The sequence below is a fragment of the Eretmochelys imbricata genome, chromosome 7, assembly GCF_965152235.1.
Source record: "Eretmochelys imbricata isolate rEreImb1 chromosome 7, rEreImb1.hap1, whole genome shotgun sequence".
NCBI classification, from domain to species: domain Eukaryota; kingdom Metazoa; phylum Chordata; order Testudines; family Cheloniidae; genus Eretmochelys; species Eretmochelys imbricata.
In genome coordinates, this window is record NC_135578.1 from 121,019,640 (window position 1) to 121,043,621 (window position 23,982).

A 23,982-nucleotide genomic window follows, 5' to 3' on the forward strand; every position below is an offset into this window, starting at 1 on the left:
AGGAATGGGCTAAGTGGATTTTAGGGCTCTGTGCGATAGAAAGAGAAAGGGCAATTTGAAAAGGGGAAGTGAGAAAAGATTATTAGAATTAAGAAGATCACGCTCTCGCTTCACACTAGTCCACTCACCCATTTTCTCCAAACCTCTCCCCTCATTTCCACACATTTTGAATCCAAACCAATTTATTCTCTCTCCTCACACCACTTTTTGCTTGTCAAGTAGGGACATTACAACCATATTGTACATAACTGATGTCAGAGAAAGGGTTAAGGTGGCTTTTTTTTTTGAATGTGTAGGGAGAATTGTCTACCGTCTTAACTGTTGGGTTTCATGCACAATTTTCTCCTATTTGAAACTTATTAACTATTGCTCTTCATACTAAATTACGTATCTTCATTTCTCCTGGGAGGTTACTAGCATGTTTTTCTCAGGGTTGGACCTGCTTCTTTTGCAACAACATGAAAGAAATGAATGTCCTCCTGTAACATACAGTCCAATAAAATATGCACAGAATATTTTTAGTCTTTATTATAAAATATCAAAAGTATAAAACTGTACAAAATACAAAGGCAGAATGTGGCAGTGATTTTTTTAGCTGTCAAAGTCATAACTGCTTCCTGTTGCAGGTCAAGTGTTTCACATACCGTTTGATTTCACTGTATCTGTATGAAAGTCTGACTGCTCTTATCTAGCACTGAAAGGAAGTTTAAATTGAAGTACAAGTACTGTACCAACTCGGCCATTAAAAGAGGGACTCAAAGTTAATAACGTAGTTTCAAAGCTTTCTTCCCTAATAAGTGTTCTTCAAGGTGAACTCCCTACTGATTAAGTTTCTGCACTTTCTGTAAAGCTGCTGCTTTGGGGGGGAGGGGGGGTCCCCACTTGCTTTACCTTAGAAATGTCAAATCTTACCTTCCTTGTTTTTATTAGATTACTGTATATGGCCTATGAGCTCTAATTCCCTAAATGAAGTGATGAGGATGGTGAATAGAGCTTTCCTCCCAGGTAACCTGCAAAAGATTTGAAAAATTGGGCCTGTGTCTTTTTGCTGCTTTAACTTTTATAAAAACACAAGAAGGGATTAAAAAACAAACATTCTGCTTGTGTTTTACCTTAGAAATACCAAGAATCTCAGGTCTGCTAGTTTTGCAGAAGGAGTTGCAGGTAGTATCGGTGATGTTTACTGGGAGAAGAGCACCTTAACAGAAGGGATGAAGGTTGAGTCTTTTAACAAAGGCTTCTTCTAATTGAATTTAAATAAATAAATATTAACTTTCAATAGTTTCAATCTCTTCTCTTCTCTCCTTAATTTTCTAGCTTCTGCAGATCCTGAATTTCTCAGACAAAGCAAGGGGATTAAAAAAAACAAAACTCTTCAGACTCCCTCTAAATATAAAAGGGCGCAAGCCTAATATTTTTCCTTTACCAATCACTTTTCAAACAGGTGATAAGAGTATTTCCTGTTATCTCAAAGTCCCTTCTTTCTTCTCCCCTTACAGGTGCTTAGTTTTTACTACTTTGGTACTTGCTTAGCCACCCTGGAAAATGCAGTGATGACAAAAGCTGCATTTCTAGGATATCAAACAAGCAAAGAAGTTTGAAAATCTTTCAGGCCATTATGTATCAAGGTAAAATCCAGGCCTCTACCACAAGTAGGGCATGGAAAAGGTAATGTTCTGGCCACAAATACTTGCTACTCAGCACAGGTTACGAGGAGTTCTCCTAAATTCATCTCTTCTGAAATTATTTGAATAGTTTTTGCCTGTCACAGACTGATTAAATGTTTCCCAACAGTAAACTAAGTGCTTTTAAAAAATTGTTCAAGAACATGTACTGGGACCCTTAACTTTCCAAAAATTGAAGTTTCAGCAGATCCCATTACCATTTCTCCTGATAAGGAAGAGAGAGCCATTTCCACAATTATTTTTTATCAAAAAAAATCAAAAGCACCATAACAATTCCTTCCCTTAAAGCTGTGATGCCTTGTCAATTTCCAGCATTTTCAAATTGTGGCTAAATATGAAACAGTAACTGAAAAGACATTGCTTGGATTGTAGTTTACAGTTTCCCCCACCAACAGGCTAATGCTGTCCATTTGTATAAGATATTTCTCCATGTCTCAAATCCTGTAGTAATCCTGAGGTCTTTACTTCATTGCCTTGCACAGTCTTACAGCTTCATGGTTTATTGTGGACTATATGCTCCTGAAGCTAGTAGCAAGTTTCTGCGGGTAAAATGGATGTGTATGACTGGGGTTGATTTGGTCATGTATGTACCCAACAGCAAGTCCTGTGAGTTTTCAGGCAGGTTTATATGTCCAGTGGCTGTAGTAAAATCATCAGTTTCTAAGTCTTCAAATACTTTCACAGCATCCCACAGCCGGACTGTGTTATCCATTGAACCTAGGAAGAAAGTGGGGAGTAAGAAAAAATTTTGAATTGTATCAGTGCATAATTTAAAAGCAATACTTAAAGACTAAAAGTCAGCAATATTCTCTAGTATGTAATTACCAAAGCCATAGTTGCACAGATTGAATTGTAATGAAGTTATGGTGAAACAGCTGCAAGAAGAAAAGGAGTACTTGTGGCACCTTAGAGACTAACAAATTTATTTGAGCATAAGCTTTCGTGAGCTACAGCTCACTTCATCGGATGCATTCAGTGGAAAACACAGTGGGAAGATTTATATATACAGAGAACATGAAACAATGGGTGTTATCATACACACTGTAAGGAGAGTAATCACTTAAGATGTCGCAATATTACAACAAAAAGACTTCAAAAACAGACTCTAACGAGAGACTGCTGAATTGGAATTAATTTGCAAACTGGATACAATTAACTTAGGTTTGAATAGAGACTGGGAGTGGTTGGGTCATTACACAAAGTAAAACTATTTCCCCATGTTTATTCCCCCCCCCCCCCCCCACGTTCTTGTCAACTGCTGCAAATGGCCCACCTTGATTATCACTACAAAAGGTCTTCTTCCCTCCCACCCCTGCACTCTCATGCTGGCATTAGCTCATCTTAAGTGATCACTCTCCCTACAGTGTGTATAACACCCATTGTTTCATGTTCTCCGTGTTATATAAATCTCCCCACTGTATTTTCCACTGAATGCATCTGATGAAGTGAGCTGTAGCTCACGAAAGTTTATGCTCAAATAAATTTGTTAGTCTCTAAGGTGCCACAAGTCCTCCTTTTCTTTTTGCGAATACAGACTAACACAGCTGCTACTCTGAAATCAGAGCTGCAAGGTACAGTAATAAAATTAGAGCTAGTGAGATTATAAGATTCACCTTGTTCCTGCCATTGCAGGATTGTTCATAACATTCAAAATGTAAGGCCCAATGTTGCAAACAAATTGACTTCAATAGGACTACTCACAATAGTAAAGTTTAGCACGTGCATAAGTATTTGCAGGATGGGGCTTTAACAGTCCGACACAAGCTTTCTGAGGGTAAAGCAGAAGGAACTACTTATCTTCAGATCTAGTTTTGGATGACTTTACAAATAGACGCTAGAGTGAGTTTCTTACCAGAGTCAAACTGGTAATACATTTCTAACTAATACAATTGTTTTCTGTATTTTTATCATATATAATTATTAGATCTAAAGAACCGTGTTAAAAAGAACATTGTAATCTTAATGTTAAGTACTCAAATCCTATCCTCTCACCCTCCATGGACTTCTGGAGGGAGTGTGGACTAGAGAGCTCCTGCCCCTCTCCCCAACCCCTCTACCCCGATCCCAATTCCAATCTCCCCCTACTCCCCAAACTCCAGTTCCTTTTCCCCACCATCCCATTCCTCACCCTTGGTACCTGGCACCAAAGTAACCTCCAGCAGTTGTGAGGAGCAATTGCAGGAAAAGTCCTGCTCAGCCCCTGCAGCCCCAGGATGGAGCATGCTCAGTTGCGATGGCATATGCAGTCTGGTTGGCACACAGAAGCTGTGGGGGATGGAACATGCTCAGTGCAGAGGGAATCTTTGGAGAATAATGCTCCCAAGCCTTTAAACACACATCTACTGAGCATGTACGAACTGAGATTTTACAGAGGCTTATAGCTTGGCAAAATTAGGTCGAATTTTCACAGGGATGGCAAAAGGCTCCGAGCTGCAGTAAGGAATCATACTTAGCTGCCTTACAAAGTTACTGATACTAAATTGTTAACTTCATAACTGCAAAGTATTGGTCAGTAAGCGGTAGTTTGATCCTTCACAATGAGGACATCACTCACACAAAAACATCATCATTCTAGTTCAGACTACTTTTTTCCAAATGAACAAAAGCCCGAGCTACATACCTGATGCTAAAATTTCCCCATCTCTACTGAATCTGAGTGCATAGACTGTATCAGTGTGCCCTTTCAACTCTCCCACCATCAAACCATGGCCAATATCCCACAGAAGCACTCTTCCATCTGTTGCTCCAGTAGCCAGGAATCGTCCATTAGGAGAAAATGCCAATGAATGAATTGGTCCCTGTAACAGCAAAATCCAGTTGGAGAGTCAAATATTAGTTAGACAAATCTACTTGCATTCAAGAGAATCAAGCTGTATTCATTTCAAACCTTAGGCCCCAAAATTAAACATAAGTGTTTAACATACAGTCACTGAGCCATTGGTCCTCTTTCTTTACAGCAGTCCTATTTAAATGGCTTGGAATCTGCCTACTTAAGAGACTGCCTCTCTTCTTGCGCCACATTATCATAATTGTGATCAGCAAAGGCAATTAAGCCGGATCCCACTTTACTTAAAAGTTGAGTGTTCTCTATGAGGAGGCCTAAGCTTTGAAACCTACTCCCCAGTTGATCCAAAATAGTCTGAAATTTGTTAATCTTCACAGTGTACTATTTACTTGTGCTGAATGGGAACAGATGTTTGTGAAGGAGGGGAGTTTTATTTGTGGGGGGGATGGGGAGTTAGTCAAAGTATCTAGAGTAACAGAGACATATTTTTGTATATTTTATTAGAAATGTAAATGTAATATACCAACAGGGCACTGACCATGTACTGTTAGTGAAGCACTTTCATCTTGCCTTTGACACTCCTTTACCTTATGTCCAGTGAAGATTCTTACACAGTTCCCGTTCAGAACATCCCAGAGTCGTACAGTCCTGTCTGCTGAGCCCGTGGCAATATAGTTGGAGTTGGGGTGAAACCGGGTACATGTGACGTCAGCAAGATGGCCAGCAAATATCCGTAAAGGCTGATAGTGATCCGTAGCCCACAGGCTTAACACAAGAGAATAGTTTATAAGACTAAAGAAAAAATGAGACTAGTGAAGCTTGAAATCTTGTATGTGGCGACGGAGATATGTGCTTATTATGCAGGTGCCTCCAGTTGACCCATTTATGGAGTTAGCAAAAGAGAAGATAATCCTTCTCCAAAACAAAGCAAAAAGAAGTGCTCCACCTGTGGCCATCAAAAAAGCAAGTGAAGAGATGCAATAGTTTCCCCAAAATGAAGGGGCAGGGATGTGCATTTTCCTCTCTTAACCAGATGGTTGGAGAAAAGGGAACACTATCTCTTTAGGGATGCCCCAGCTAATGCTGGCTGTATAAAAAAGTGAAAAAGTAAGCACTTTAATTTTTACACAAAGTGTGATGAAACTCATTCCCAGTAATTGGATGCAGATAAGAAATACCAATTACCAGCATCAAGGGGTTACTTAAAAGTTGTGTATGGGGGTGGAGGGAATTTGTATGCAGGGATTTGTATTACTATAAAATCCAAACTGAAAGCCCATCCAGGCAGGGGCACTGGAGCCAGGGGGCCATGACCCCATCACTCTTCAAAGCATAGCCCTCCCATTTTTTACTTGCGGTAAAAGAGAGCAACTGGGGACGGGGGTGAAAAGGAGGCGGAGAGGAGTGAGTAGGGAGCGGGGTCTTGCAGGGAAGAAGCAGCATAGGAGCAGGGCCTTGGGGAGAACAGGTGGCAACAGGGGACGGGGCCACAATTTAGGCACCAGTGAGAGCCCCCACCACACACACACTTTTAGCTTGCTTCTGCAGCTCTTGCATTCTGGTTCTTACCGAGCCACTCTGTCATGTCCACCTGATACAAAGTAATATCCATAGGGAGAGAACTGTGTATCCCACACTGGATAGTTGTGTCCTTTATATCCCACGAGGCAAGTGAATGTTTGAAGGCTCCACAATCTGACAGTGCCATCCTCTGAACAGGACAAGAGGTAGTTCCTGTTACAGAGCAGAAGAGGAGAAATACAATGTATGGAACTTTGTCAGAATATTGGGCCTAAACTGCACGAATAGCGTAAGACTACTCGTGTGTCTGTGATAAGTGTACCACCCATTGACTCGCTGTTGTGTGGCATTTGCTGAAGAATCTGAGCCCTCATTGGATTCAGAGACAACTGATACACAATGAGTTCTACTGGGACACTGCATGCAAAGAAAGGGACAATTAATTGTTGATTCTGTTAAATACTGTAAGACAAGTCTATGAGAAAGTGAGCATGTCTTTATTAGGGATCCTAGATATCAGTTTGAACCAAAAAAATGCTGATAAACCACTTATAATTGGTCAAAAATCAGTTTTAAAAATACAACCCTGAACAAAATGACAACATTCCCTTACAGCAGGGGTGGCCAACCTGAGCCTGAGAAGGAGCCAGAATTTACCAATGTACATTGCCATAGAGCCACAGTAATATGTCAGCAGCCCCCCATCAGCTCCCCCCACTTCCAGCGCCTCCCACCCACCAGCAGCCCCTCCGATCAATGCCTCCTCCTCCCTCCCCACACCTCCTGATCAACTGTTTTGTGGCTTGCAGGAGGCTCGGGGGGGGGGGGGAAGGAGCGAGGTCATGGCAGGCTCAGGGGAGGGCGCGGGAAGGAGTGGAGTGGGGGCAGGGCCTGTGGCAGAGCCAGGGGTTGAGCAGTGAGCACCCCGGCCCATTGGAAAGTTGGCGTCTGTAGCTCCAGCCCCGGAGTCGGTGCCTGGACAAGGAGCCGCAGATTAACTTCTGAAGAGCCGCATGTGGCTGCGGAGCCCCAGGTTGGCCACCCCTGTCTCATAGGGTCTTTCATTAGAATTCACATCACATTCAGGCAGCGGCAGCATGCAGAGCTAGGAGCTGATGGACGGACATGTTGCCTTCCGGGAGCCCCACCAAGGTAAGTGCTGCCTATCCTGTGCCCCAACCCCCAATCCACTACCGAAACTCCTCCTGCTGGGGGGAGGTGGGTGGGAAGGGTGGGTGTTAGGACACAGGGGCAGTGGCTGAGACTGCCCTCAGCAGTGGCTGGTGCGACTGGCCCAGGGGCTGCCTGAGCTCCTCCGGCAGCCCCGGAGCCAGCCACACCAGCCACCGCCAAAGTCACAGAATCCATGACAATCTCGCAGCCTTAGTTATAGGCTATAGCATTTCCACTTCATACTCTGTGGTTTGCTTCTTGGCCAGGCTGCTTACCATGTTGCTGCTATGCATTTCAGTGTGTGTTTACATAACAAAAAGAGACTAAATGAGTGCTTTAAACCTGTTTCTGATAAACCACCACAGCAATCTTTATAATTGCACACTTTTAAAAATGCCTTCTATGCGAGACTACCTACTGCCATGCATTCCCATAACTAAAATAAATGCTGCCATAACATTTCTCTTCTTTACTATTTACATATTCAGCTAAGACAACTTAAGGTCATCTTTCAGATAAGATTGTATAATTAGCTATCACAAGTCCTGAATCTGTAAGGTGCTGAGCACCCTCAACTCCCACTGACTTCAAGGGGAGTTAAAAATGCTCAGCACCCTGCAGCAGATGCATTGACTCTCATAAGATCAGACCTTCACACTCACATGCAATGGTACCATTATGAACTGCTTGTGCAAGTATGGTCCCAACTTAGAGAAAAAGCTGCATTCGGTACATGTTTATAGCAACTACCATTTCATTAGCACTTAAAAACTATCGTTCTAGGGAATTTTTAAAACTTATTTTACCTATCAGGACTGAAGCTGGTACCATAGACAGGTCCACTGTGACCATATAAAATCTTCAACTCGCTTGCTGTTTTCTCATCCATGATCCTCTCCAAGACATCATCTGATTCTTTGTCTATGAGACTGAGATCTGTAAAATGTCAGAGGTTCCCATTTACAACACACATATATAATTAATCTACGCTGGCTGTCAACAGTTGAGCATGCTTACATTTATACAAAAATAAATGTATGATTTAAGCACAATATATTGTCCTTCTTGATGTTCATTGCAAGTATGAAGTGGACAAAATATCCTTCTTAATATTTACATAAACTAATATTCAACACCAGCTACAAAACAGCAAGGATATTTAAGTTAGAGTCTAAAACCTACAGGCTACTCTAAGTTACATAGCGCACCAACATAGGCAATTTCTTGAGGACTGTTGTGTGTATGTATACAAGTGTGTGAAGGAAACAGTGATTAAAATTATTCAAGTGAGAACCTTTAAGGTTACAGTTTTGAAGGATCTGAAGAAGGACCATAGGTCCTTCACCTCTGAATTTGTGATATGCTACCCTATATAACAGTTGAAAAAAAATGTGGTAGATGTACATTCATGTTCAGAACCTGACCATGCAAATATATTTTTGGATGGGGGTATTATACTATAAGCACGCATTTTCAGAAGACATTTTAGAATTGTTTGGAGCCTTATTTCCAGATAACAATTCTGTTTTGTACACTTCACCAAGAGCATCTAAAATTAGTTTAATCCTCAGAAAAGCCATTTCTGATCTATCCACAATTCAGTCTCTAATTATCTTGAAAGACTGATATCCTGTCTAAGAGTCCAGATTTCTACATCTCTCCCTAAAAAGCTTTAAACTACTTGCCACACACCCATGTTTTTAGATTTCAATAACCTTTTATTGACAGCTACACAAGTAGTTAACTTTCAGTCTATAAGTTACCGACTGAGACCTCAGTCTTCCATCACTTAAGCAACATGGATAAGAAATCTTCCTTTGGTACTCTGTGCCTCTATAAAACTATCAACACCGCAATCTGACCAGATCAAGCCTTCTGGAAAACACAGAATCTGACTGTTCATAGTAGTTACAAGTTATCCAAATTTAGTGTACAATTCATATAAATGTAGAGCTGGAAGGGACCTCACGAAGTCATCTAATCCATCCCCACACTCTAAATCAGGATTAAGTATACCTGACTGGTGTTTGACTAACCTGTTCTTAAAAGCCTCCAAATGACAGGGACCCCACAACCTCCCTACATAACCAGTTCCAGTGCTTAACTATCCTTATAGTTAGGAAAAACTTTAATATCTAACTTAAGTCTCCCTTACTGCAAATTAAGCCAATTATTTCTTGTCCTAACCTGAGTGTATATGGAGAATAATTGATCACTGTCCTCTTTATAATAACCTTTTATGTATCTGAAGCCTATCATGTCCTTTCCCCGTCACCTTTTCTCTAAACTAAACACACAATTCTTTCAACCTTTCTTCATCAGTCAGGTTTTCTAACCCTCTTATTTTCGTTGCTCTCTTCTGGACTATCTCCAATTTGTTCATATCTTTCTTAGGTGTGTAGTATATAATATGTGGAATGTATATTTTAGATGTTGACACACGTGAAAAGATGCCTGCTTGTCTAGCAAGGTAAGAGAACAGCCAGGTAAAAAGCTGAGCGAGCAACCTGATCAGGTAAACAACTGAATTAGCAAACTAATCTTAGTGCTAGGCAGCAAAAGTGTTTATATAATATATAATGAATAACTTTGTAACAATGTATTTAAGGTGAGCACCTGAATGTGGGTGTGTGCTTGCATTTAACCCTATGCTGTGCCCGGTTTCAATGGACCGATCACTCACTGAAGCAGCAAATAAACGACATACTTCTTCAGCTCAAGAGTCTGTCTGTGAACCTGTGCATTCCGGGTAGCGGAGAAAGAACTGGTCAACAAGGTGGTACCTAAAACTGGCCACAATACTCCAGCTGAAGCCTCACCAGTGCCAAGTAGAGTTGAACAATTTACCTCCCATGCCTTACCCACCACACTTGTTAAAACATCCCAAAATGACAATTGTCTTTTTTGCAGCAGCATGACATTGTTGAGTCGTATTCAATTTGTGGTTCACTATAACCTCTAGATCCCTTTCTGCAGTTCCATTGTCTAGTCAGTTATTCCCCATTTTGCATGTGTGCAGCTGATTTTTCCTTCTTAAGTGTAGTACTTTGCATGTCTTTATTGAATTTCATCTTTTAATTTCAGACCAATTCTCCAAGATCATTTTGAATTCTAATCCTCTCCTCCAAAGTGCTTGCATTTACTAACAAAAAGGCAGAAATAAAGGGGAATGGAAACCACTGGTTGAACCCCCTTAAAGATTATTCAAACTTTTTCCACCGGGTGGAACATATGAATGCTGCCTCTGCCAGGAGACCCTGTGAAAGCGACTCTGACACAGGGCTGAGCACTATGGAATAACTCCTTGCCACAAACATTGGCTTGCATGGGGAGGAAGAATTAGGGTCTGTTTGGTATCATCTGCAAATTTTACATCTGTATTCTACTCCACCCTCCAAGTCGTTAATGAAAAAAATCAGGGTTGTCAAACAATTTAGAAAATTAATCGCGAGATTAAAAAAATTATTCACGATTAATCAAAGTTTTAATCGCACTGTTAAATAATATTAGCATACCATTTATTCTGGTGGGGGAGTTTTCTATATTTTCAAATATAGGCTTAGAGCTGGGGGTGCGTGAGGCTCCAGCCCTCTGCCCCCGGAGCTGTATGCCAGGGCTGCTTCAGCACCCCACTGCCGATGCCTCCCACCCCCCCCCCACAGGTTTAACAATTAACACGTTAAAAATATTAACGCATTAATTTTGCGGTCAGTTAATCACAGGCATTAACTGCGATTGACAGACCTAGAAAATATTGACTAGTACTGGACCCATGACAGACCCTTGTGGACCTTACTTGATATGTCCTCTCAATTTAACAGTGAACCACTGATAACTACTCTGAGTACTGTTTTTCAGCCACTTGTGTACTCACTTTGCAGTAATTTCATCTAGACCATATTTCCTTAGATTGCTTATGAAAAGGTCTTGTGGGACTGTCAAAAGCTTTATTAAACTCAAGCTCTCTCATGTCTACTGCCTTCCTCATCCACTAGACTGGTAAACCTGGTAAAGGAAGACTTTAGGCTGGTTTGGCACGATTTGTTCTTGAAAAAGCCATGTTGGCTTTTACTTATCACCTTATTATTCAGCAAGGTATGAAAGCATGTGCTTAAGTATCCTACTGAATCAGGGCCATAAACGAAGCTATATTCCCTCCTCTCAGCTTCCAAGTGCATCTTATCTACTCTGTGTACACTAGTTCTGTGTAAACTCTTTGGGAAAGAAGTGTCTGGATTTTGTGTCTTGTATATATCAAGCACAGTCTGCATTTAAATATATACACACACGTTATCCTCTTTAAAAGCTGAAGTCAACCTGACCACTTCCAACAATTTAAGAAAGCTATTGTGATATTAGCATTTCTCTCTGCACAAAACTGACATAAAATTATCAGAATTAATACTTAAGATAAACATATCTTATTGTCTTCATTACCTGCTGCTGATTTCACGCTGCGTAGCTTTTTTGGTGTCACAGACCATACTCTTACAGTGGAGTCAGCAAAGCCTCCTACAATCATGCTAGAGTCATCAGTGACATCCACTGCAGTAAGACCCTGTACACAAAACAGTCACTTTATTTTAAGTTTTGATGGGGAGAGGAGACGTATAACAAAGTTCAAGCACTAGACAATCCTGCCATTAGTATTAAGAGTATAAACTACCTTAGTTCTGCATAAGCTATGGGAATTATTCCAAGACAGACTGGACAAAAATACATGTATATGAAACAATAACTACAGCTAATATTGTTAGGCCATTTAAAATAAAGATATTTTATAAAAAGACCCATTTAATAAGCCACAGCAATGTTGTTCCCCAGCACTATAGTATACAGTGTATGCAGAATTCATGATCACTCACTGTTGTAAGAAAACCCCACACCCCACCTAAAAAGTGAAAGGGAAGAAAGAAGGAATGCAGAAATGCCTAACCGAAAGGAGTGCAGTATTAAGATAGTCTAAAGAAACCTTTAAACAGAGCTTCCCTTTTCATAGCGTTTTAAGTCTAAAACTTTCAATTGCATTACTCTTTATTGAAAAAAGAAAAGCAGTACTTGTGGCACCTCAGAGACTAACACGGCTGCTACTCTGAAATCTGTCATTATGCAAGGCCCTGAATTTAGCCGTATGGAGTGGAAATTTTTTTTAAATTTGTTAGTCTCTAAGGTGCCAGTCCTCCTTTTCTTTTTGCGAATACAGACTAACATGGCTGCTACTCTGAAAACTGACTTTATTGAAAATTAGCTACAAAATTCCTTGTTTCAACTAGTAATTTTCTGCTATAACATGAGCACATTTCCCCTCAGTAATTCTGATCAAATCTATTCAAAAGACTTCTCAGCAAGGTCAGTGTAAGATATACAAGTTTGCCCCAGGCATGCAAGTGCTTCAAGTTTATGGTCTCAATATTAACTGAGAAGAATCTTTACCAGACAGCAAAGTAACTACTTAATATTTGATTCAGCCACAGTATCAAACTCTGGGTCTGAATTCTCTCTGCAGAACCACATTATGGCTTCCTTTTTCCTTACCTCAGATATTTTGTGGTTTCTGCCACCACTTTTCCCTCCCTTTTTCATACCACCCCAGTTACCCCTGCTGACCTGGTAGGCATTAAGGAATGTGTAGAAACAGATGGAAGGCAAACATTCCGGAGCAAGACGCACACGTTTTGTGGCTTCCTTCATATTCATTATTTTATCCAGCTTGTCAGAGTCTTTCAGTTCAGGAAGAGGAATTCTATAAGAAGAATGCATCTTATGAAGCAGAAATGCCTTAATATTGTGAATTAAATATGGTAGACAGAACCCTCCCCTCAAAGGACAGCAAAGCCCAGGCACCTCAGTGTCAGATTGGATGACAGGAGGAATTTAACAATAAAAAAGGAGGTCTGGAGAAACTAACTAATGAGAAAAGATTAAAAGAATTAAATACTTGTAATTTAAAGAGAACTATAAGATGGGGAGGTATCAGTTGGAAGAGACAGAGGAGAATAATCAATACACCCAGGTCTATCACAGGATAACTATGAGTCACCAATGTGATGCAGACATGAAAAAGGCTAATGTAATTCTAGGATGCATCAGGTGAGGTATTGCCAGTAGGGATAGGAAAGTGTTACCATTGTAACACACGTCACTGATGAGACCTCATCTGGAATACTTTACACAGTTCTGGTCTCCCATGTTTAATAAAGATGAATTCAAAGTGGAACAGGTGCAGAGAAGGGCTACTAGGATGATCTGAGGAATGGAAAACCTACTTTACAAGAAGAAAGTTAACATCTTGGCTTGTTTAGCCTAACAAAACAAAGGGTGGGGGGGAGGGGCAGAAGATATGATTGCTCTTTATAAATACATCAGAGGAATAAACACCAGGGAGGGAGAGGAATTATTTAAGGTAAGGGCCATTGATGACACATGAACAAATGAATATAAACTGGCCATCAATAAATGTAGGTTTGAAATTAGACAGATTTCTAACTACGAGAGGAGTGAAGTTCTGGAACAGCCTTCCAACAGTAGTGGTGGTGAGGGGGAGAAACCTAACTTGTTTTAAGACTGAGCTTGATAAGTTTATGGAGGGTATGGTATGAAACTGCCTACAATGGCCTATGGCCCATCCCCAACTTCTATTAGCAAACATCTCCAATGCCAGGAGAGAGGCATGAGATGCGGCGGGCTCTGCGTTACTAGAGAATTCTTGCTCGTGTGTGTGGCTGGCAGGTCTCACCCACATGTTCAGGGTCTAACTGATCACCATATTTGGGGTTGGGAAGGAATTTTCCCCCAGGTAATTTTGGCAGAGACCCTGGGGGATTTTCACCTACCTCTCAGTGTGGGACACTGGTCACTTGCTGATTTGAACTAGAGTAAATGGTGGATTCTCTGTAATTTGAAGTCTTTAACTCAAGATTTGAGGACTTCAGTAACTTAGCCAGATGTTATGGGCCTACTACAGTGGGTGGGTCAGGTTCTGTGGCCTGCAACATGCAGAAAGTCAGACTAGACGATCATGACAATCTATCAGTCTATGAGTAAGATGAGTAAAGTGAGGGAGGGGATCTGATAACTATGAATACTTGAAGGATCTAAACACGGAGGTTGAGATATTGCTTAGAGTGATCTGAAGAGGCTACTGGGTAACGGGATGAAGCTTTAATAAGGAAAATTTAGTAAGAAAGTCTAGAAAACTTTGCAATGGTGAGGTCTTTTGGGCTGTGGAATAAATCTACCAAGGGAAATGATGGAAGCCTCATTGCTAGGCCCTAAGACTGAACAAAGCACTAGAGACAGTATAGGAAGCAATTGAGAATTGGTAGGGAATAGACTAGATTTATCAGGTATTCATGCCAATTTCTAGGTTACCTGGTTTGTGGAGGAGCATTAGGGTCTTGCTTTTTACTTTTTGATCCCATGCTCTCTCTTTTAGGTTTTTTCTTCTTTGGTTTTCCTTCCTCATTCTCCCCCTCTTCATCTTCATCATCCAAAGGCACCTCAATCTCTGGTTCTTTTAATAAGCCAAAGAAAACCTGCAACCCAAGAGCTGAGTTACTCATGTAACAAAAAAACCTTTGCATTATTTTTCTCAATGAAAAATAATCCTTAAATGGAACGAGCTTAAGTAGCAGCAAATTAACGAACAATATCTAGGCTCTTTGAATCTAAGGTATTAACAAGATGGAACTTCACTACCGGTTAGTCTAACCGGTTTGTGACACTGTACATGCTACGTTTCACTATCATACTACTGGGCAACTGATCCTGAGAGATGCTGAGCACCCTAAATTCCCTTTCATTACCTCTTTGCATTTCTCTGAAAGCAGAATATCTATAGTCTAGGTTACACTTAACACCCAATAGCTCTTGATATTTTCAAAACACTGTACAAACAATTAATCCTCACACTAACTACTGGTGGCAAGCATTATCTCCATTGTACAGGTGAGGAAGTTAAAAATCAAGTATTGCTTAAAGTATTTTTTCCACACAATGCAGTCAACCTGTGGAACTCCTTGTCAGATGATGTTGAAGGCCAAGACAATAACAGGGTTCAAAAAAGAACTAGATAAGTTCATGGAGGATAGGTCCATCAATGGCTATTAGCAGGCATGGGCAGGGATGGTGTCCCTAGCCTGTGTGCCAGAAGCTGGGAATGGGCGACAGGAGATGTATCACTTGATGATTCCCTGTTCTGTTCATTCCCTCTGTGGCACCTGGCATTGGCCACTGTTGGAAGACAGGATACTGGGCTAGATGGACCTTTGGTCTGACCCAGTATGGCCGTTATGTTCTTAAAGCCAGACATGTAACCAAAGGCAAAGCCAGTATAAGAATTCAGGAGCTAGCCCTGTGTTCAGTCCACTAAATAAGGTTGTCTCTTCCAGTGGTCTGATGAGAGACCAGCTACTAAAGGGTGATTATCAATCTCTTTCCCTCTGCTTCAAAGCTAAGTTCACCATCCTCTGCCATTACCATCCTGGATGTGCTGCCAAGACTCAGAATCCAAGAGTTCTATTTATATTAAGGCAATGGTTATATCACCTTCAAAATACTCTACATGCGGCAACTGATTATTAATAGGCATAACAGGATTTGCCTCATACCTTTGCTTTATTAGCCTCCCGTTTAGCCTCCCCTGCCAAGCTTCCCACCATAGCATCTATCTGTTGTTTACTGCGAGGCATTCCATCAAAGATATCAATGTACAGATGCTCCTGAACAATGTTCCAGATTTGATTGTTCTGTTTTTCCTGAAGGTGTCTCTTCAAGAGTTGATAAGAGTCACGAGAAATGCGCAGCACAAACTTGCTTGTTCGGAAATCCAGCATGGTCTCATTCCCTTTCATGTGCTCCTTTTTGGTTAAACTAGATAATACACGCAGGTCATCTTGGTAATAACACTCTTGATCCCCATGAAACCTATTAAAGAGACATTAAAACCATATGAAGGATGGTTTATTACAACAATACAATCTCCCAAATACCCACAAATTGTATACTGCTCAGTAGTACATCTTAATAGCAAGTAATAATATACCTCTATATAGCAACTCATCATTAAGCATCCCAAAGCACTTTACAAATATATAGGATAATTTCACAGCTGAAGTGAAATTACCTCTGGAATGGAATGTTGCAGCCTTTTATAGCACACAGTAACAGCACCCAGCAGTTCACAACAGGAAGTGAAGAATACATTTCTAACGAAACTGCAGTGAGAGTTTCAAGTAGGCAAAATGTTACCACCCAGGTCACTGGGACTAACACTACTACTCTGAGTAAAAGTGCTTTAGGGATCTTTAATGGCCACAAATGATCAGCATCTCTATTGTATGCTAAACAACTAATTGGTTGTATTTAAAGCAGATTCACATTTTCAGTGTAGTTTTCATACCAGACTGCTAAATTTTAGAAAAATATGCACATTTTACAATTGCACATTTATCAAATCAACATGATTCAATGCCTACAAAGTTAACCTAAAGATACAGATTACTACTATGCTTTATATATTTACTGAGAGCACATTATAACATTTGCGGCTGGGAATACTGCAATTAAGTTTGCAAAGCAATTTTTATTGATAATTATTGGGAGTGGGGGGAAGAAGAATACCCCTTGGGCTGAAATATTTCAGGCTTGATCTAAAGCCAAAGATGAGTTATAGTGGAGTGGAGCAGGTAAGGGACAAATTCAATCATTTTTCAGACCTTAAAGAGAAATTTAAGAATTTTTGGAAACTTATAAAAAACATATTATTAAAATACCAAACTCTGCATGTGACTAGTTTTCAATGAGGAGTTGCTGTGTAATTTATCATTTGAAAAAATATTTATGTTATAGGTTAAGCAAATTATTTTTATATATATAAAACAAGACATCTGACTACATTTTAAGTTGCTTGCAACACTAGTTATATTAGTGCAAGTATTTATCATACATCCACTACTATAGCATCTGGACATGCTTTAGTCGAATGGTACCAAAAACAGGAAGCATATATTTTATGACCCTCCATCAGCAAACTCCCGGTTCCTGGAGAGGATGCATGACCACTGCTAGCCCACTATAAAGATGATCCAAAAACTGTATAACTCTGTAGTGCAAAAGAGATGTTTTGTGCATCTATGCTGTATCTTGGATTAAAACATAAGGAGATGTACAACAGTTTGCAACATTACATAGTACCACAACTACAGATTCTTTTTTTCTCTTCAATTTCCTTTTCATCTTTAAAAAGATAAATTAAAAAACCTGTGCTAACAGATTTAACCACACAAAAGTGATGACATAAGAAAGGATGCAAACACATGAAGGTAAACACATTACTTTTCAAAGAAAGACTTTGCTTCATTCTCATGCTGGTTGTAGACCAATTCCAAATACATATGCACAAAGAGAGGATAAAACAACTGGGATAATTCAGCCCGATGACAGTCTAGGGCACACTCAATGAAGTGCTTCAGTCCACTGTAGTATTCCTCGTACAGCGCTGGGTCCCCCTGCTGTTTGTAGGCAGACAACACTGCACTCACATCTGGCTGGTCTTCTACAGGAACACCTCCTCCAACTGCAAAAGTGTCAAGATACACAAGAGAGTTTATGTCTGTATATATGAAAGAGAATGCATGCAAATATATGATGGCTGACGCTTGCCCTGTAATTGTAATGCACATTGAGAGCTCAGAATGAAATGGGTTGTGTAAGTACCGTATGCCCATTTACACATATTTTCCAGAAAACTGGTTATCAACGTTCAAGTCATGGGAGTTCACGAAGGCCTTGGCTACACTTGCGAGTTACAGCGCAATAAAGCAGCCCCGGGCGCCCTAGCTCACTCCCCATCCACACCGGTAAGGCACGTAGAGCGCTCTGACTCCACGGCTACAGTGCTGCTAGGACTCCAACTCAGCGAGAGGAATGTTTGCTGCGCCCCTGCTGGAGCGCCACGGCGCCAGCGTGGACGCCCTGGTCCTACATTGCACTCGGATCGGCCTCCAGAAGTGTCCAGTGTCAGACCCGCCCTTTAAATTCTCTGGGAATTTTGAAAATCCCCTTCCTGTTCGCTCAGCCAGGCTTGGAGTGCTCTCAGTGAATCTTTCCAAGTAACCATGCCTCTACACACCAGGCGACCCCCAGTATGGCGCAATGGCGAGTTGCTGGACCTCATCAGTGTTTGGGGGGAGAAAGCTGTCCCGTCCCAGCTGTGCTCCAGCCGTAGGAATTATGATACCTTCAGGCAGGTATCAAGGGTCATGATGGAAAGGGGCCATGAGCGGGACGCTCTGCAGTGCAGGGTTAAAGTGAAGGAGCTGTAGAGTGCCTACCACAAAGCCCTCAAGGCAAACCGCCGCTCCGGTGCTGCCCCCGCGACCTGCTGTTTCTATAAAAAGCTGGACACCATACTTGGGGGTGACCCCACCTCCACTCCGAGCACCACCATGGACACTTCAGAGCCCAGTGCAACAAGGCACGAGGAGGAGGAACAAAGCGGGAGCAAGGGTGCTGAGGCAGAGGAAGACACCCTGGAATCCCTAGATGCATGCGGCCAGGAGCTGTTCTCAAGCCAGGAGGAAGGTAGCCAGTCGCGGTGGCCGGTGCTTTGGGAAGGACAAACGCCAGAGGAGGTTCCTGGTAAGCGGCTTTTATTTTGGGAAGTAAGTTATTTGGTGCAGGCACTTGGGGCGAGGAGGGGTAGGGCTGCATGCATGCCTAGATGCGGAATCGGGCATTGATGTGCTCTCTCACATCGCAGTAATCGGCCACAGTGGGACAGGTAAATTATGCTATTGTGTAGACTGTGCTTGCCCTTAAGTACGTGGGACTCATTGCTCTGTCTGGTGTGAACAATGCTGTCTCCGTTAAGTGTTGCGTTTTGTCTTTACAGATGCAACCTTGAAATCTCAGCCGTCCATGTTATCACCGACCAAAAGACTCCAAAGTATCAGAAAGAGGCCACGCAGAAGCAAGGAAGACATGTTGCATGAAGTAATGCAGCATTCAAGTAATGAAAATCAAAAAGTGCAGAGTGAAAGGAGTATCCGCCAGCAGAATGCAGATCACTGGCACCAAAGCAAGGAGTGGCTGATAAGCATCATGGAGCGCCAAGCGGACTCTATCCAGGCGCTCGTAGCCATGCAGGCGGAGCACTATTCACCCCCCCACCCCTTGTCCCAAAACTCTTTCCCTTGTGCCCCCATGTCACCTCCAACCCACTTTCCTCAACATCCAGGTTCTTACCGCCACCAGCTGCTTCCAACACCTGTAGCTTCACCACCCAGCCCTGAAAACTATGACCCTTACTCTCTGCACTCAACCCCCATCACCATGCAGTATAGCCATCCTGAAGTGCAGCACTTATTCCACAGCACTCCAGCCAGGACATACGCAAATCTGTGATTGTACCGTTCCCCATCCCACCCCCTTGCCCTTTCTGTTTCCCAAGCAGTTGTGTTTCTTTTCAATATATGGATTTTTTTGGCTTTGAAAACATTCTTTATTATTGCATAAAGTAAAAGATAACTTAGTCCAGGAAAGAAACAGGCACTGCAAGTCAGTATAGCACAAACAGATTCCTACCAACACTGAAACCTCTGCACTTCACTCCTGTGCAGGGCACCAGACATTACTGATGGCTTTCAGCCTCACATTGCTCCCTCAAGGCATCCCTAATCCTTGCAGCCCCATGCTGGGTCCCTCTAACAGGCCTGCTCTCTGGCTGTTCAAATTCAGCCTCCAGGTGTTGAACCTCCAAGTTCCATGCCTGAGTGAATCGTTCACCCTTCTCTTCACAAATGTTATGGAGGGTACAGCACGCAGATATAACCGTGGGGATGCTGTTATCATCCAGGTCCAGCTTCTCATACAGAGCGCGTCAGTGGCCCTTTAAACGGCCAAAAGCACACTCCACAGTCATTCTACACCGGCTCAGCCTGTTGTTGAACTGCTCCTTGCTGCTGTCAAGGCTCCCTGTGTAGGGTTTCATGAGCCACGGTATTAAAGGGTAAGCGGGGTCTCCAAGGATCACAATGGGCATTTCGACTTCCCCTACGGTGATCTTCTGGTCTGGGAAAAAAGTCCCAGCTTGCAGCTTCCTGAACAGGCCAGAGTTCCGAAAGATGCTTGCGTCATGCACCTTTCTGGGCCAGCCTGTGTTAATGTCTGTGAAACACCCACGGTGATCCACAAGTGCCTGGAGAACCATAGAGAAAAAGCCCTTCCGATTAACATACTCAGAGGCTAGGTGGGCTGGTGCCAGAATTGGAATATGCGTGCCACCTATTGCCCCTCCGCAGTTAGGGAAACCCATTTGTGCAAAGCCATCCACAATGTCCTGCACGTTACCCAGAGTCACGGTTCTTCTGAGCAGGATGCGATTAATGGCCCTGCAAAATTGCATCAACACGATTCCAACGGTCGACTTTCCCACTCCAAACTGGTTACCGACCAATCAGTAGCTGTCTGGAGTTGCCAGCTTCCAGATTGACTAGCCACCCGCTTCTCCACCGTCAGGAAAGCTCTCAATCTCGTGTCCTAGCGCCGCAGGGTGGGGGCGAGCTCTTCACACAGTCCCATGAAAGTGGCTTTTCTCATCCAAGAGTTCTGCAGCCACTGCTCGTCATCCCAGACTTGCATGACAATGTGATCCCACCACTCAGTACTTGTTTCCCAAGCCCAAAAGCGGCATTCCACGGCGGCAAGCATGTCCATGAATGTTACAAGCAAACTCGTGTCGTATGCATTACTCGAGTGGATATCATCATCGGAGCCCTCACTGCCACTTTGGATCCTAAGGAATAGCTCGACTGCCAAATGTGACACGCTGGCGAGACTCGTCAGCATACTCCTCAGCAGTTTGGGCTCCATTCCCGCAGACTGAAAGAGAAGACAGGGCGCACAGTACAAAAAAAGTTGAAAGATGGCGCCAAATACGGACAGAAGCGCAGGGAATGCTGGGATGCGAACCAATGCATCACGGGGTGTTGGGACAGGACCCAGAATGCCCTGCACCCTCTAGCCCCTTCCCACAAGCCACAGCGTCAGAATGGTAAGAGGTGCTCTGTGGGATAGCTGCCCATAATGCATCGCTCCCAACGCTGCTGCAAGTGCCGCAAATGTGGCCACGCCAGTGCGCTGTCAGCGTGGACAGACTGCAGCACTTTCCCTACTGCGCTCTACAAAGGCGGGTTTAACTCACAGCGCTCTACATCTGCAATGCAAGTGTAGCATTGCCCTAAATTTAAATCTGAGATGGAAGATATCACATGAATTATAAACTCAATGTTCAATTCTTCCTATCAACTTCCGCTATATTTTTTGTGCTTCATCTGCTACCAGCTTCCATTTAAGTTAGTTTTTTTATAAACAACTTTAGGGCCTAATTCTACTAAAAATATGTTTCTATGGAAAAAACCATTAATAATAGAAAAATGTTTTCTTCAGTGGTGTTACTGAAATCATTTAGACAAGATAAAGTATTCTCCCTGTTTTGTAAAAGAAAAAACACTGCACAGCTAAAATCCTCTTTCCTTCACTGTGTGTGTCATACTATGTCCAATATTGCTGTGTACAGCTCCTCTTTCTACACTGGACCACCACTCAATCCAGAGTCCTGTTCAAGGTCTCTGTTGTGATAACCAAAGTCCTCCAGGAGATTGGCCAATGCTACCCAACAGATCTATTCTCCCTCCATATCCAGGACCTCCCATGACACCTGAAACCTTTCAGGGAATAGGGAGAGATTCATCGATGTAGGAGACCGAACTTTCACAGTACCAGGGCAATGGAACTCACTCCCACAAGAGCTGAATAGTGACTATAGATCTAACCACTTTCAGAAATAAACGTCAAACTAATGTCTCTGATTTAAGTTATTGAATAATTTAAGTCAATAAAAAATTAACTCAAGTTACAGCCAAATAAACTTAATCCACAATCTGAGCATCCACACACAGACATGCATCAAAATAACAATAGGTGAATTGCAACCAACCTAGATTTTGTTTCTAGTTACCATATACACAAGCTCTGGGAACTGGACAGTTCACGCAGGCCACTGAATAACCTTCTGCTAGCAATAACTTTTGTTCACTTACCAGTGACCACATACATCGTGCGTGACTACTTTTTAAACTCTACTGTTCAGGACAGTCATCCTATCAAAACATTTGCATCACTGCATCTTTTAAGTTCTTATCATCACAGTACCTGAACACCTTCAGACTGTAACATCACCACCACTACACAACCCATATGTTGGCGCTAAAAATCTCAGGGTGCTTTTAATATTCTGTAAAGCTAGCACACAAGAGCTCGGATAAGAAAATCAGCTTTACCCCATGAATATCTCGAGAGGTGGTAACCCTGCCTAGAAGTAAAAGCACGTAAAACCCACTCTGTCTATCAGGTACCTGTTTCTCACTAAAAACAATTAGAAGTCCTCGTGGCATCTTAGCGTCTCAAAGGTTTTGTCAGTCTCTAAGGTGCCACAAGGACTCCTCGTTGTTTTTGCCGATACAAACTAACAGGGCTGCCCCTCTGAAACCCGTTTCTCACTAGGCATTCTCCCCATTCCAGCCGCTGCGTCCCAATCCAGATGCCCCCTCTAACTGCAGAAGATGCCCTCACCCGTAGCAACCTGTCCAGGGCGATAAGGCAAACCGATGAGGGGTGACCCCTCCTGTACGTGGTACGCTCAAGGAGGGTGATGCCGCCATCCTGGCAGCCCCATTTGAGGTTCCCTCGGTCACTCGCTCTTCACCCGCCTCCTCCTCCGGGGCTCTCACCTTTCCCTGGCGGTACCGCGACGACAGCGGCGGCGGCGCCGGGGGCTGCAGCGGCACCAACAGCGACGCTCCCTCCGGCCGCTCCAGAGGCGGCGGCGGCGGCGACCCGGCTCAGCAGCGCCTCGCCCCCGGCAGCGTCTGTCTCCCCACCAGGGGTCCCCTGGGCGCCGGGTCCCGAGGGGCTGAGGGCAGCCGCGGCCACCTCCTCCCCCAGCAGCCGGGCCTCCCGACGCAGGATGTCCTCGGACTCGTGGAGGTTGTTGCGGCGCAGGAACTGGAGCACGGCCAGGAGGGTCTGCCGGTCCGTGGGGGCGGGGGAGGCGGCCGGACCCGGGGGGGCCGGCTTGGGGGGAGCGGCCTCCCCTCCGCTCCCCGGGGTCCCCGCCGCCTCCCCCTCCGCCGGCGCCGTCGTAGGGGGAGCGGCGGGCGAGGGAACCGGAGGGGGCTGCGGCGGGACACCCCCCTCCGGGTCCGGCTTCACCACCACTTCAGCCGGCTCCTCAGGTAGAGCCGCCATCTTGCGCAAGGTCCCCCCATGAACCGGCAGCGGGCCGCCGTCAAGCGCCGACGCGTTTGCGACACTGACGGCAAAAGGGCGGGAGCCCGGCGCCTTTTGCGACAGGTCGGGTATGGATTTACGGTAGCGGGGTGTCATGCTCTGCCAGTGCTCTATAGGAAGAGATGTCCAGCGAGTCTTTCCTTGTCTTTAAGCCTGGATCCTGCCTATTGTTCCATGACAGCAGCCCCTTGCCCCTGTGGGGAGCCTGAATGACTTAATTTGACCAGCCTGAGAAACTTTCAGGATCAGGACCAAATCTGCACTGTCTTCCCAGATAGGGATTGGATTTTGTCTCCTCCCACTCCCATTTCTTTCATCTGTCACCATTATTGCTTGCGCTATATGTTAAGATATGGCAGTGTCTGCCCTTGGCTTTTAGACTGCCACCCCAAAGCTCTCCCTTTGAGTATCTCTCCCAGACCTGAAGAGCTCTGTGTATACTAGAAATCTTGTCTCTTTCACTAACAG

The 23,982-nt window shown here is 43.4% G+C and overlaps 1 protein-coding gene across 1 annotated transcript; it reads right to left on the bottom strand.

Annotated features, from left to right (window-relative positions):
- Positions 1-512: 512 nt before the first annotated feature.
- TAF5 (TATA-box binding protein associated factor 5) lies at positions 513-23,494 on the bottom strand. Its single transcript, XM_077823246.1, has 11 exons — positions 22,956-23,494; positions 17,500-17,740; positions 15,774-16,089; positions 14,536-14,699; positions 12,772-12,907; positions 11,602-11,722; positions 7,971-8,100; positions 6,040-6,204; positions 5,058-5,235; positions 4,306-4,483; positions 513-2,402 (listed from the first exon to the last, which is right to left on the bottom strand). Exons 1-11 carry the CDS (start codon positions 23,470-23,472, stop codon positions 2,185-2,187), a joined length of 2,364 nt encoding a protein of 787 aa, XP_077679372.1. The 5' UTR covers positions 23,473-23,494; the 3' UTR covers positions 513-2,184.
- Between the last annotated feature and the right edge of the window lie 488 nt (positions 23,495-23,982).

Coding starts and splice junctions, on each gene's coding strand:
- TAF5 (XM_077823246.1), bottom strand. CDS start 23,472: ATGGCGGCTCTACCTGAGGAGCCGGCTGAAGTGGTGGTGAAGCCGGAC. Junction 11,723..12,771: donor CATTCCTTAATGCCTACCAG/GTCAGCAGGGGT, acceptor TTTTGTGTACAG/GGTCTTACTGCAGTGGATGT. Junction 5,236..6,039: donor GGACATGACAGAGTGGCTCG/GTAAGAACCAGA, acceptor TCTTGTGTTAAG/CCTGTGGGCTACGGATCACT.